Raw genomic sequence first — 14616 nt, 5'->3', positions numbered from 1 at the left:
CGCTCTTCCAGCACGTTTTTATGTATGTATATGCGTCGATGTAGATAATCATATCGATCACTATAGACACGAACACAAATTCTTTTTTTAAATTTTCCATCCTTCTCGTGTTACGGTGATCAGTTGCACGTGTAACATGGATATGCGCGTACGTATATATCTATATATGTACATATATGTATGTATATTATATATATGCGTACACGCGTACACGCGTATATGTGCATACAGCGAACAACAAGATGGAGGCGATAGCCCCGGTATAGAGTTGCGTTCCTTAACTCCTTACGGGACAGAAGTTTGATCGTACTCTTTAACGAATTATTTATGTACACGGTTGGTTGGAATGTTTATCAAGCTTTCCGTGCGTTCGTTCGTTGTTAGCATGAAGGAAGAAGAGAAATACGTACGTTTTTGTTATATTATTAAATATTAATATATGTAAATTTTATTGTCCTATGGAGAGTTAATCGAATCGGGCTGCCGCGAAGATGTACGATTAAGTTCCTATTACCACGGATATCTAACCGAGAATTAGTTAGAGCAATCTCTTCTACCCCCCTCTGGCCGATGGAAAATATTGCAGCGACAGTTCATCTCTCGCGTGGGCCAACCCGCGAACGCAACGTCCTCAAATCCTCCATTTTTGTTCTCTTCTTCCTTTTTCTTTTTTTTCTTCTCTCTCTTTTTTCTACGATTACTACCGCCACCACCACTACCACCACCATCACTACTACTGTTACTACCACCACTACCATTATCATTATCGTTATCATTATCATTATCATTAGCGCGACGCTACAGTTGATACCGTTCAAAGCATTAACGTCGATCGTTTCTAAACGCCTTAACGGACGCAAGGACGGTCCCCTTCCTTCCATAGGAATTATGAAGGAACGAGACCGTACGATGTCGGCCACGGTGCGAGAATAGTTGCCGTGAAAGAGAAAGAAAGAAGGAGAAAAAGAAGCGAAAACGAAACGAGGAAGGGCGATGAGAGAGAGTGTTTAGTTAGATTGGAACTGATCTCCGAGAACTTACGAGAGTCCCGTCGTGACCGCGAACTCTAGGACAGGAGGAAGGAAGAACATACGACACTGTACATTGTAAATAGTAGCGCGGAGGAGACGGTTACAGAAAGACAGAGTTAATTAATTAAAAAGAGAAAGAAAAAAAGGTCGAGGCGAAAGCGGGGAGAGAGGGAAAAAACGATTGAAGAAAAGATGAAATTGCATCGAAATATCGCGCCAGGCGCGTGAAGCGAATGCACGTTCCCAAAGGGACGTAACCGATTTCTATGGCGAGTACAATGTAGATAGAAGTTTAAGGTTATAACGCGAAGATCGTTCTATGCGAGTTGGAAGCGATTTGTCATCTGAAAATTCGTTCGTCGAAGATCGTGAGAGGTCGTGAGAGTTCGTGAGAGCTCGGCCGAAATTCACTAGCGCCGTTAGTCGCCGAAGTCGATGCGTCCCAGTGGCGTACGTTCGCCATACGAGTCGTGTGTGCGGCCATTTTAATAGAGCTAGGACAAATTCGAAGATGCACAGTTGTATCTACGGAACGTGTACCGATCACTCGACTGTACTTCGTACCGTGTCGCAGGACTGCGTCTAAAAGAAGAAAAAAGGGGAAAAAAGAGAAAACGAGGAAAAACCGGGGAAAATGCGCTAATCGTGGATAAACGTAAACAAAGGGGGGGGGGAAAGACGTATCGTAGTGTGGAGGGAAAATAAATAGGAGAAGCGCGGCAATAGCCGTGCATTTCTCGCAGTAAATGTAAAAATGGAGCGCAAATGAGAAACGGAAACACGAGTTTAATTTTAACGCGCCTTCGCGATTCGTCATTTTGCACGCGTGCTTGCCAATTAGTATGAAAACAAAGGAAAAAATAATCATGAAAGAGAGGAAGCAAGAATCGCAATTACTCTAGTCCTAAGTGGTCCACGTATGCACGGTACGAAAGATGCACGGTTCTCGAGTGGTTGGGCACGTTGTGATTCCTTTTTCTTCGTTCGTTTCTCGTATTTTGTTTCGAAAAGTTGTGTCGTTGTATCGCATACCGTTTTACCAAAATATCAAGCAGCAAAGAATCAGCAGCAACAGAAAGAATGCAAAACAACAAATGCAGCGCAAAATCGATTAACCGGAAGAAAAGTAAAAGGATAACGCACGATATGGACAACAACAACAAAAACTATCAAAAACAATAAAGAGTATTATTCTATATATAATAATGGTGTTGTGATATTTTGCAATCCTTTACCTGCCATCCTCGTTTAGCATTTTCACGCTTTGGAAATCAATCATTGTGGAATGCTTGCGAAATGAATAAATGAATTAGGCATTGCTTTACAGAAAGGAGGTAATAAAATCAATCGGTGTATGGGGTCAAATGGTTAAGTCGTATCGTTATTAAATTTCTATACAGGGATAGAATTAAATTTGAATAAATTTCTATGAATTATCAGGAGTGTCGATAAATATTCGTTATCGTAATAACCGAGACGAGAAGATGTTATGTTTATTACGCAGATAGTATAGAAAGGGTACAATGGTAAAAGTACAAATAAACCGTAAATGGTGTAACGTGTTACCATCAAATTTTCACGCTTCCCCTTTGCCGCAGTATTCATGTTTTTGATGGTTCATTCTGCATTTTTCGTAAACCTACCGTAAGTGCTTTTAAACTTCTAGACTTCTTAGACTCTTTCGAATTGGCTGTATTCGACTCACTTTGAATTTCTTTGAATTTATCCGCATTTATAACCTAACCGGAATTTAGGAAATACGACATTGCATTATAATTTCTCGTTAACAAGTATACAGTGGCCTATTAATATTGATTAAAACAGAACAGTTGCGATGTAAAATTAATAAGTTGACTTTATTAATAATAAAGTTCAATCCGCGATTAGGGAAAATATCTTTAATGAAATAAAATCTATATAAAATAATCTGCAAAGAAATTTGCATTTACATTTTATGGAATAATTACAAAAATAGAATCTTTTTATTAATAAGTTAGTCGTACAAAGAAATACATTATTATGTATACATTTTATGTACAGTTGTACTATAAACATATTAATAGTATTTTACATTTATTTCATTTTGTCCATAGCAAAAATTATTCAAATTCAGAGCATGGTATAGTCACATATGGTGCTATTTCTTGCTGTACTTCTACATACCCCTGAATTATAGTATTATTTTCCTCGTGCAAAGCAATGTGCTTTAGGATATCTTTCTTGTTTGCGAAAACTTCGTCGCATTGTTCACAGCACAATGATTTGGTATTATGCGTTTTAGTGTGCTTAAGCATGTCATTCTTTTGTGAAAAACTTCTACCACACGTATCACACGCAAACGGTTTCTCTCCAGTGTGAATCCTCTCATGCACGTTTAGCGTTCCTCTTCGTGTGAAACTCTTATTACAATACGAGCATTTGTAAGGTTTGATTCCCGAATGAATTTTCATATGCTGATTAAGATTGCTTGAACATTTGTATTCCATTTTACATATTTTACAAACATAAGGACGTTCTCCTGTGTGTATTCTTTCGTGTATAACACGTACATCTTTGGTAACAAACGATTCTCCACAGTATTGACACATGTATGGCTTGTTTGTAGAATGAATAGATTTTTTATGATATATCAAAGAATTTTTGCTAGCTAATTTTTTCCCACAAATGTTGCAATCAACACTTATTCTTTCTTCTTTATGTATATGTTCGTGGTTTAGTAATACTGCTCGCGTCGAAAATACTCGATTACAGGTTTTACATTGCCATATAGTTTTATCGATACGCTTCTTTTTTATATTGTCTATAATGTCTTGTTCTGTGTGTTTTTTCCTATGTGATTTTAGCTCACTCATTGACTTACACCTGTGCGTGCATACCTAAAATGCAAATGTTTGTATAATAATTTTAAGTACCAAAAGATTATTTTTCGTATAATACTTACACTACACGTGTATGAATTATCTCCATTGTTATGACGTTTAAGATGTGTATTCATATTTCCCTTACGATTGAAAGCTGCTCCACATATTGGACAAATATGTTTATTCAAGCCATGAGACAATTTATGCTGTCTTAATTGTATTCTCTTGTAAAAAGCTTTCCCACACTTTTCACAAGAATAAGGTTTATTTCCATTGTGTTGATTCATATGTTCCCCCAAATGAAATCTAAATTATACATTAGACATTTATTGAGTGGAATCAAATAAACGAATGCAGTATTTAGATGTCACACAATGTTACCTAGATCGGAACGCATTTCCACAAATATCACAAACGTGTCGTTTCTTTTTTGAATCATCTAAATGAGTCCTTTTATGACCTCTTAAATTGTTAGAATGTTTAAAACTTTTTCCACATAAATCACATAAATAAGGTTTGTCTATTCTATGAGTAGCCTCATGTATGTCTAAGCTAGACCATTTTTCAAAGGCTCTATCACATATGATACATTTAAATAAAAGTTGACTATTGTGACATTCCACAACATGACTTAATAATTCTTTTTTAGTATTATAAATTAAATCACAATGACCACATTTCTTATTATTATCCATTGGTAGAATATTGTTTATATTGCAAAAGTCAGTGAAGCTATTGGTTTGTTTTTTGCTTGTACTTATTTTACTAGGAACCTGATAATGTTCTTCTTGGAGGAACTTACAATATGAACGTTTATGCTCATCAAAGTGTTTTTCACTTTCAAAGTGTTCATGACAAATATTACATGTTTTTGCTATCAATTGAAAGTTCATTACTTTTTCACTATTGGATTCTTTATCATTTAAATTATTATTAGTTTCTTTTTCCTTTTGTATTACTGTTTCTCCTTCATCACACAACATTTTGTGATTTTCAAATATTTCCTGTGACTTAAATATATTTTTACAATGAATGCACTGAATTTCACTGTTCAATGTTTCATTATTTGGGTAATTTTTTATTATTTTAATTGTACATTCATTAGTTTTATTTTTTTCATTGTGCGGTTTAACATTTAACACAGATTGCACTTTCCTTATATTATTTACAAAGTTGTCTTTTTGCGCATTAATATTTTCTAAGTGACTAAACTTTCCAGTGTCTTCTTCAGTTGTAGAAACTCCATCAATTTTACTAGAAGATAATTCTGTAGATGTAACTTCAGTTGCTTCATTAATACATATTTCTTGAGCTATTTCTAAGGAACACTTTTTTGCTATTTCATTATACCTCTCCTCGTAATTTAGCTGTAAAATAATATAAATTTAACTTTAATATTAAAAAAATACATATTAGGTGAATATTACATAACTGTTACTTACTTCTGCATTAATGTTTAAAAACTTTTTTAATCTCATATCTGTTTTCAAAGAAGTTATAACTAGCGAATGTGCAACTTCTAACTTATTATAACACTTCATGCACAATTTCTGTGGCATTAAATCATCCATATCCAATGAGATTGGTAGGTGTAAACTTATTTTTTCTTTTAATTTTAGGTCCATTCCTTTCAATGAAAATATTTCTATGCCATCCAGACATGATTCCTCGCATATTCTACATAAATTTGAAAATTTAATACTAATATCGTTATATTGGTCTATTTGAACATCCATATCGCAGTATGATAGTACAACATTATCAGTTATTTCTGTTTGTTCATTTCTGTCAAAGATATTTCTTGCATCTTTTTCAGTAGCACGAAGTTCAAATAATGTTGGAATAGCATGTTGGTCTATTATCACAGGATCTATTTTGCTTATATAATAACGATCTTCTATATGATGAGAACATATATAATAATTTAAATGTAGCTCTTCATTTGATTTCATTAACAGATCTGTCCTATCACACTGATGTGCCCATATTTTTGAACTGTAAGAAAATAATATCCAAGTTATAACGTAACTACTTGAGAATATTATTTTACACAATGAATTGAAAAAAATATTCAACCAGTAGACTAGAAATAGTCGATTATGTTTTATACACAAATGAAACATTAATTTCAAATAGTATTTCATTCATAATTCGAAAAATACTTACGTATCACTGTTTGGAAAATTTATGAATTTGACATTTATTGAGCCTTCATTATCCGAAGAATATTTACAATTTTTGACAGCACAAATTATGCTCATATTGAACACTTGAATCTTTGAATGGTAATTATTTATTCTGTTACTAATTTCTGTATCATTTAAATTAATTGAATTTATGTTTTAAAAGACGTAAATCCCGTGCTAACATCTTTTATCTCGTATGTACCTGTATAATTTGATATATAGGTTTTAGGATATAATTCGAGTCATACCCAAAAGATGGCGGTAATACTAATTTCCAACGTGTAGCAATATTATCTGTCGATAATGAAGCTTTCGTGATAAATGCAGAGACTAGATTCAGTCTATTACTATATACTAAAATTCATGGTTTTTATATTTCTAGGTCGGTAAAGCAGTCAAAGTTGAACCGCGAAAATTCGTACAACGAATCTATGGTATACCTGGTCCGTGATACTACATATTTGTTATTAATTCCACATTGTACAATACAGTATGGTATTACTAAGATACTTTCTTTTAAATTGTTTATATTACAAAAATAAGCTAATGATATTTAAGTAAATATTTAAATCTCTAAATCTTTCACGATTTAATAATATTTAATAATTTAATAATTTCTCTCTCTACCGACGTAGTTTTTCATCCGATATGCATGCACTATTTTCCTTGCAAAGATAGATAGGAAATCGAGGCGGAGTCGGATAAAATGAAGCCCCACCTCTTTTTAAACCACACCGTATACACGATACGTGGTAGGGGATCTAGTTTGCACATCAAAAAGTTTCCTCGATTTCAAATATGACGATGCTCACGCGATGTTCGCAGGCATTCTAGTTCCTTTGAAGGTACAGTGGAATCATCGAACAGCTGATCTGGCTAGTGCGCGCGGTTCATCGAATGTCTCCCAAAGAGTAATGATTAATCTGTGCGTTTGAGGGGTTTCGATCGTAACATCTCCACGAGGATTCTCTCTTCGGACTTCATTATCGACCAGGTCGAAAATCAGTCGAGAGTTACCGTTGATAGAAGTGCAGAGGAAATTTAATCAAATCGCCATGATGTATACGATTTACCAACTACTCGTTTGTGCAGTCTGTGTCCATGGATACTCCATGCAAAACTTTTCATTGCTATACAATTGCTTATCGGACTGTTTCGACGTAAGTAAACGTTTACTGTTATTTACGTCCTGTTATTTTACTGTTATTGTATTCGCTGATTATCTATATAATACAGAAGAAGTAAAGACCGATTTCGATTTATTTTCTTCTCGATATATACTTTTATATGTACTTTTACGTAAAATATATTATGTTAACATGATCGTGTTCTATTAAATAATACGTTGACAAAATAATACGACACTAAACATCTGAAGTATTAATAATCACGATATCACATACAGTATGAAAGTTCTTTCGAGATTTAAATTGTTAAAAAATGATTGAACATGGAAAATTACGAATATTACTTCAATCTAAATTTCTTTATATTTTATTATTTTTTATTATATTTTTATTATATTTATATTATATATATGGATATTTAGAATGTACTATGAACAGTTTCGGAAATTTTCGAAAGTTTTTAATCTTTCATCATCTTCGTTACCAGATGATCAATGCACGGGCAACCTTCTCGAGTCCTATCTTTATTATTAACTTACCATCGGTCATTCTATATCGATCTTTTCGACCCGTGGCAACGTAATTCCCTGTATCTCGACCTTCTGTTCTCCTTAAAGAAGGACTAACAGGAGGAAGAAAATAGGAGGGAGAAGGTCAAAATTGTATTTAGAACGTATTGTAAATTCCAACAGCGAACGATTCCAGACGCAGTATCGCATGAATGATCAGATTTTCTCGCACTCGTATACACTTAACATATATAAATGTATCAAATATATCTGCTTATGAAATCACCGTGAATCGATAACAATGTACTAGGAGATAGCATTTGATGCAGGACAAGCTTCGCCTTCCTTCCTTTCCTTCCATCGAGGTAAAATCCGTCCTTGAAGCGTTTTATTTCGTTCTAACCTTACACAGATGACACTCGATTACGCAGCGAGAGACGGAAATACTCGGACAACGCGGTATACTATGTTTATTATAATATTGATTATTATAATATTAATTATTAGAATTATTATAATGTTAATTATTTTTAAAACGAACAAGGTTCGTTTTTATTTCGATAATCAATCGTCGCAATTGCAATATCATTGAAGTATTTATAAACGAAGCATGTAACTCGCCATTTTACTTCGACGAAGGTTATGTCAAGTCGTTTCTCTTCCTAGGGAACATTATTCGTAGATTTTTACCCTTCAACCGGAAGACAGTTTTAGTAATAACGAAATCTGATTATTTTCAGGACACGTGTGTGAACTCATGCAGCGATTTTCCAAACGAATTCAGTAAGTTCATTTTCTTCTGCTTTATGCGTATTAATGCAATACGAATGAGTACATATTTTCTCTCACGATGAGAGGGAAATAATTGTTGTTTAAATTGAATATTATTTAATAAAAGATTATTTTACAGCGATTGATAACTGACTTGTGTTAAATTTTGCACACACAAGATACAAATCGATTCGGTTCAATAAAATGATATTTACGTGTTGGAAAAAGAATAGAATAATTAACAAAAGGGTATATTCTTATAAGTATTCAACCGGTTGTAAATTTCTGATTTATTGCACGAATGCTTTGATTATTTAAACGAAAAGGTCGCATGATCAACATTTGTAATGTCTAATATTTAATCAACGATCATTCGCATGTATTAAATTTTCATTACTGAACTTGAAACGATGCAATCCAAAATTTATATCCCATTATCATTTTTGCAAACTGTTTGTCCATTTTCACCACCTTTTACCATCACTTTTATTTCTCCGACTAATTGCAGAAAACTGATCATGCTTAATAATCGGTATTTGAGAATGTTTAGTAATCGTCATGATGTAATCTGTTCGCATAGGATGATAATTGATAACGTAAGCTTCAATTAAACTGTTAATACAGTAGAATTCGAGTAATCCGGTGTTCAATAATTCTGTGTGCTCGATAATTCGACATGTATGGCCACGATTATGATCATGCCATAAGAACGTCGTTCGATAATTATCGCACGTATCGAGTAATATATCGAATTTAAATAGTTAACGAACAAATTTTTTCGCTATATATTTATACTATAACTGTTAGATTTATTACTTTTGGTACCAAAAGCGTATAGTTGCTTTCACGAAAATTATTTCATTTCGTTTCACCGTGTTACATTTATGGCTAAATAATTTGATATATTGAATAATCTGACAATGTCGAAGTCTCGAACATAATGGATTACATTTTTCCAACAAATTTTAACTTATTAAGCCTAATCTGTAATATCCATTAGGTGATTCTTGTACAGTTCACTTTGGTGAAAACGAATCCGTAATCAACATTGGAAATAAGTCGAAGTGTAACAATAAACCACCGAGTATACTTTTAATATAAAAATTCTAGATCGTAGACCTTTTTGATAAATCATAGATGGCGCTGATCGAATGTCGTTTGAACTTTATCTATCATATTAAAGGTATCTTCCCTATCTATCTCATGGAAGGTATTAGGAGCTGTACAACGGGTTCCATTAGGGGCATATCGAGTTCATTTTTTGTATTTTTGTAGCGTTGTATTAAAGATAATAGCAAATAAAATTCGCTGCCAATATTGTAAATTTTGTAATTTCATATTTAGCGAGTATAGCATTAAAGGAGCTCCCATGCTGTGAGAAATTGGTTTTTCTTTCATTTTCCAACAGTACTAAGCCTATAAATTCCGCAGCGTTGATATGAAACCTGCTGCCAATTTTGTGATTTTGTATCAGGCGAACATAACATTAAAGGAGGTTGCACAATGACAAAATTCCAACAATACTGTACCTACAAATGTCGCAGCTTTAGCATGAAACCCTCTGCCAACTTTGCGATTTTGTATTAGGCAAACATAACATGCTAGGAGGTCGCTCGTCGACCGATCCTAAGAAATGACGATATTTTCAAGAATTCCATGGATAATACTTTTAAAAAACCCAAATTTTTTAGCCTATTCTTTAAAGCTCTTCTCGACGAGCTTTTTGATATATAAAACATTTAAAAAAATCAAGGGATAAATTCTGTACGAATTTTCAAAGTCTGCAAGTTCGATTCGCAGATCGGCGCAATCGAACTGTTAAAAAACACAGTTCCCGTGATCCAATTTTTCTGATTTTTTGCACACGAGTTGCTTAGAAGTTAAAGAACGTAAAAAAGCAAAAAAACCCGCATTTCGAAATTTTTCGAAAATCGGACACTTCTCTACAAGAAATTCTCGGCCAGTTTATGCGATTTTGTATCAGGATAACATAACATGAAAAGAGGTATTTTGTGAATACTACTTTTACAGCTTCGATGAGAAATTTTCGACAAATTTTGCGATTTTTTATCAGGATAACATAACATATAAGGAGGTCTATCACTGAGGCACTTCCAAGAAATAACGTCATTTCCAAGAATTCCGAGGACAATACTTTTACCACCTCGACGGACAATACTTTTACCGCCTCGGTGGACAATACTTTTGCAGCCTCGTCGTAAAATTTTCGGCCTATTTCGCGACTTTGTATCAGGATAAGATGACATGAAAGGAGGTTGCTTGCAGAGACATTTCCAAGAAATTACGTCATTTCCAAGAATTCTCGGACTGCACTTTTGCAACCCCGCCGTAAAATTTTCGGCCGATTTCGCGCATATGTATCAGGATAAGATGACACGAAAGGAGGTCGTTCACGGAGACAATTCCAAGAAATGACGTCATTTCCAAGAATTCTCGGACAATACCTTTGCAGCCGTGCCATAAAATTTTCGGCCAATTTCGCGAGTTTGTATCAGGATAACATGACATAATAGGAGGTCGTTCACGAAGACAGTTCCAAGAAATGACGTCATTTCCAAGAATTCTCGGACAATACTTTTGCAGCCGTGCCTTAAAATTTTCGCCGGATTTTACAGCTTTGTATCAGGATAACATGACATGATAAGAGGTCGATCCCGGTCAGTTCCAAGAAATGACGTCATTTCCAAGAATTGCCTCGACAATTCTTTTCCTGTTTTGCAGTAGATTTTTATTATTTTACTTACCTTATACTTACCTCATACTTACCTTCCCTTACTTGCGTTCCTTTCTTTACTTACAAGGAGAGTGCAAGTCCTTTGGGTCACCGATTTAGTTGAAATTTTCCAGGTTTGTAGATATCGTCATGCAGTTTAAGAAAATATATCATTATAGCGGCAACTACTCAATAGCTTTTGAGATATTTACGATTAAAGTTTTATTACTCGGTTAATTACAGATTTATTTTCAATACTTTTTAATCGGAGTTGTAGACTAATGGTGATAGACGAGAATTTCTATCCGGTATTCGATTCCGGTACATAAGCTAGTATTTTTTTTCAACCAATTTTTTATTTTGTATTCATTTTACGCCTATGAAAACAATGTAAATAAAAAATTGTAAATAAAATATCGTAAAAAAAATTTATTTTTTACCCTTTCTTAGGCAAGTATATATTTATTACTTAATAAGAATATTATGCAAGAAAAACACTTTTTTATAGCAGTCTTATTTACTAGTAACTAATTATTAAATTAAACATTGTATAAGAATATTGCCTATAATTCCAACTTTGCTGCGTAGCTATAAATGTTCACGAATTAATTACAAAAACTTGGAAATTTATTAATTTTCTGCTGCTCAATTGATTTATTAAGGTGTATTATTAGCGCCTAACCAGAAGTGGTATCCAGTTCGAATAAAAATTTTACTGCCTACGATCAGCGCCATCTATGATTTGGGCTCAAAAATCAAGAAAGTAATAGGAATATAGAATAGGCAAGGAGGTCGTCGAAGAGCTTGTCACGTGGTAGACAAGGACAGAAAGGGAATAGAAAAGGATAAAATAGCTCCGGCAGTGAAAAATTATTAATTACTCAATTTCCGTAAACAATTTGTGAACTTTTATAATTTCATTATAAAGCTGGAACTTCAGGCTGCATTCCTATATAATTTCCGTAAAGAATTTAGCTCTAAATTGTAAGTTATTAATTTTTATTTAATGGCGTCTATGATTTCGTAACGGCGACCATCACGATCTTCCGTGAAAATATTTAATACTCAACGAAACTAGAAGTAAAATGTGATCAAAAGTTATATGAGAAGATTCGCAAGGACATTCTTTTTATAATGAGTGCTTAAAGTTTCATAAATTAATTGCGTAAGGGATAGTAATTAATGCAAAGTCAATGGCGTCTTCGACAACAATTCAAAGACTCCGTAGAACAATAATTAATAATTAATTAATTAGGGATAAATTTATATCGAAGTTATATGTGGAAGTTCTTAAAGGACCTGCCTTTACGATGCAGTTATAAAAGTTCATAAATTGTTCACAGATATTGAGTAATTAGTGAATTTTCTACAGCCGATTCGATTTATTAAAATATATTCGGAGCACATAACCAGAGTTAGTAAATTGACATCAGAGCCGTCTGTGTTCTCGTTGCGGAACTCGCGCTTAGCGATGATATGATAGTTGAAATGATACATGGTTCTGATGTCAGTTCACTAACTCTGGTTATGTGCCCCGAATATATTTCAATAAATCAAATCGGCAGTGGAAAATTTACTAATTACTCAATATCTGTAATTAATTTATGAACTTTTATAATTGCATCGTAAAGCCAGATCCTTCAAGAACTTTCACATATATTTATCGATATAAATTTGTCCCTAATTAATTAATTATTAATAATTATTCTACGAAATGTTCGAATTATTGTCGCAGATTGTAGAACACGCCATTGTTTTTTCATTAATTACTATCCTTCACGCAATTAATTTATGAAACTTTATGCAATCATTATAAAAACAATGTTCTTGCGAATTTTCTCATATAACTATAGATCACATTTTGATTCTAGTTTCGTTTAGTGTTAAATATTTCCGCGGAAGATCGTGATGGCCGCCGTGACGAAATCATAGACGCCATGAAACAAAAATTAATAACTAACAGTTTAGAGTTAAATTCTTTAAGAAAATTAGATAAGAATGTAGCCTGGAGTTTCAGCTTTGCATTGAAATATTAAAAGTTCATAAATTAATTACAGAAATTGTATAATTAATTAATTTTTCAATGTCGGAGCCCTTCTATCCTTTTCTATCCCCTCTCTGTCCTTGTCTGGCCTATTGCGAGCTCTTCAACAACCTCCTTGCCTATTCTACGTTCCTATTGCTTTTCCGAGCATATGGTCCAAAATCATAGATGGCGCTGACCGCAGGCGGTAAAATTTTTATTTATTCGGCATTAGAAAATTAATAAATTCCCAAGTTTTTCTAATTAATTCCTGAACATTTATAGCTGCACAGCAAAGTTGGAATTATAGGCAACATTTATATACAATATTTAATTTAATAATTTGTACTTACTTGAACGATAGGTTTTGTATTTCCTGTAGTAAATAAGATTCCTATAGAAAAATGTTTTTCTTGCATAATATTCTTATTATTTTGTAATAAATATATACTAGCATAAGAAAGCATAAAAAATAATTTTTTTTATTAAGAAATTTTAATTACAGTTGTTTATCTACAATGAAAAATGAATACAAAATAAAAAATATATTGAAAAAACTATCAAACCTGTAGGGACGGGAATCGAACGCCGCTTAATTTGAAACACATTGGAAAGAAATGTATAATTAACAAAGTAATAAAACTTTAATCGCGAATATCTCAAAAAGTAGTAGTTGAGTAGTTGCGGCTATAATGATATATTTTCTTAAATTGCATGACGATATCTACAAAGCTGCAAAGTTTCAACTAAATCGAAGAACTTGCACTTTGCTTGTTAGCTTAATTCCTCTTCATTTAAATATCATTTAAACAGATATTGCCCACTCTCTATTTTCAAATTCCAAAGGGAACATTGAAAATTTACAAGAGATAGAAAATATCCTAAACTTTGTGCGTAGCTCTTAGCTTGGTATCGTTTTCCAAAAATTATTCTTTAGAAAACGATACCAATTACCAGGTCTCACCACGAGGAGGTGGCTACGCATCGAAACCCGACATGCGCCCTAGCGACGCAGCCTGCTGGCGCTATCTGTATCAAAGGCACCCTAATCTAACTTGGAGCGAAAGGAGTTAAAGCGACTCTAATGACACTTGATTATATTTCGTGTCTTACAAAAGGGGTTTCGGTTCGGTGTACTGAAACTCTACTGTCGCAACGCTAAGATATTTTCAAGTTCCCATAGAAATAGGGATTGAAATATCAAACACGCGAGCTAATAGAAAATCGCGACGCGCCCGAACGAGTTCGCGATTATTCGAAAGACCGACTAGCCTAGGCGATGTACTCCCGTGTACAGAGATAACTTCATACCTCGGCACCCTCCCGATCGGGCCTAGCTCAATTCCAGTCACTGTCGCACTCGCCAAGACTTAC

The 14616-nt window shown here is 33.7% G+C and overlaps 1 protein-coding gene across 1 annotated transcript; it reads right to left on the bottom strand.

Annotated features, from left to right (window-relative positions):
* Positions 1 to 3130: 3130 nt before the first annotated feature.
* LOC108552141 (zinc finger protein 567) lies at positions 3131 to 6153 on the bottom strand. Its single transcript, XM_017906550.1, has 5 exons — positions 6059 to 6153; positions 5335 to 5887; positions 4274 to 5259; positions 3973 to 4198; positions 3131 to 3907 (listed from the first exon to the last, which is right to left on the bottom strand). Exons 1-5 carry the CDS (start codon positions 6151 to 6153, stop codon positions 3131 to 3133), a joined length of 2637 nt encoding a protein of 878 aa, XP_017762039.1.
* Positions 6154 to 14616: the final 8463 nt, after the last annotated feature.

The sequence above is a fragment of the Eufriesea mexicana genome, unplaced genomic scaffold (assembly GCF_001483705.2).
Source record: "Eufriesea mexicana isolate 0111107269 unplaced genomic scaffold, ASM148370v2 scaffold5604, whole genome shotgun sequence".
Taxonomy (NCBI): domain Eukaryota; kingdom Metazoa; phylum Arthropoda; class Insecta; order Hymenoptera; family Apidae; genus Eufriesea; species Eufriesea mexicana.
This window is presented reverse-complemented; position numbering and strand designations above follow the sequence as displayed.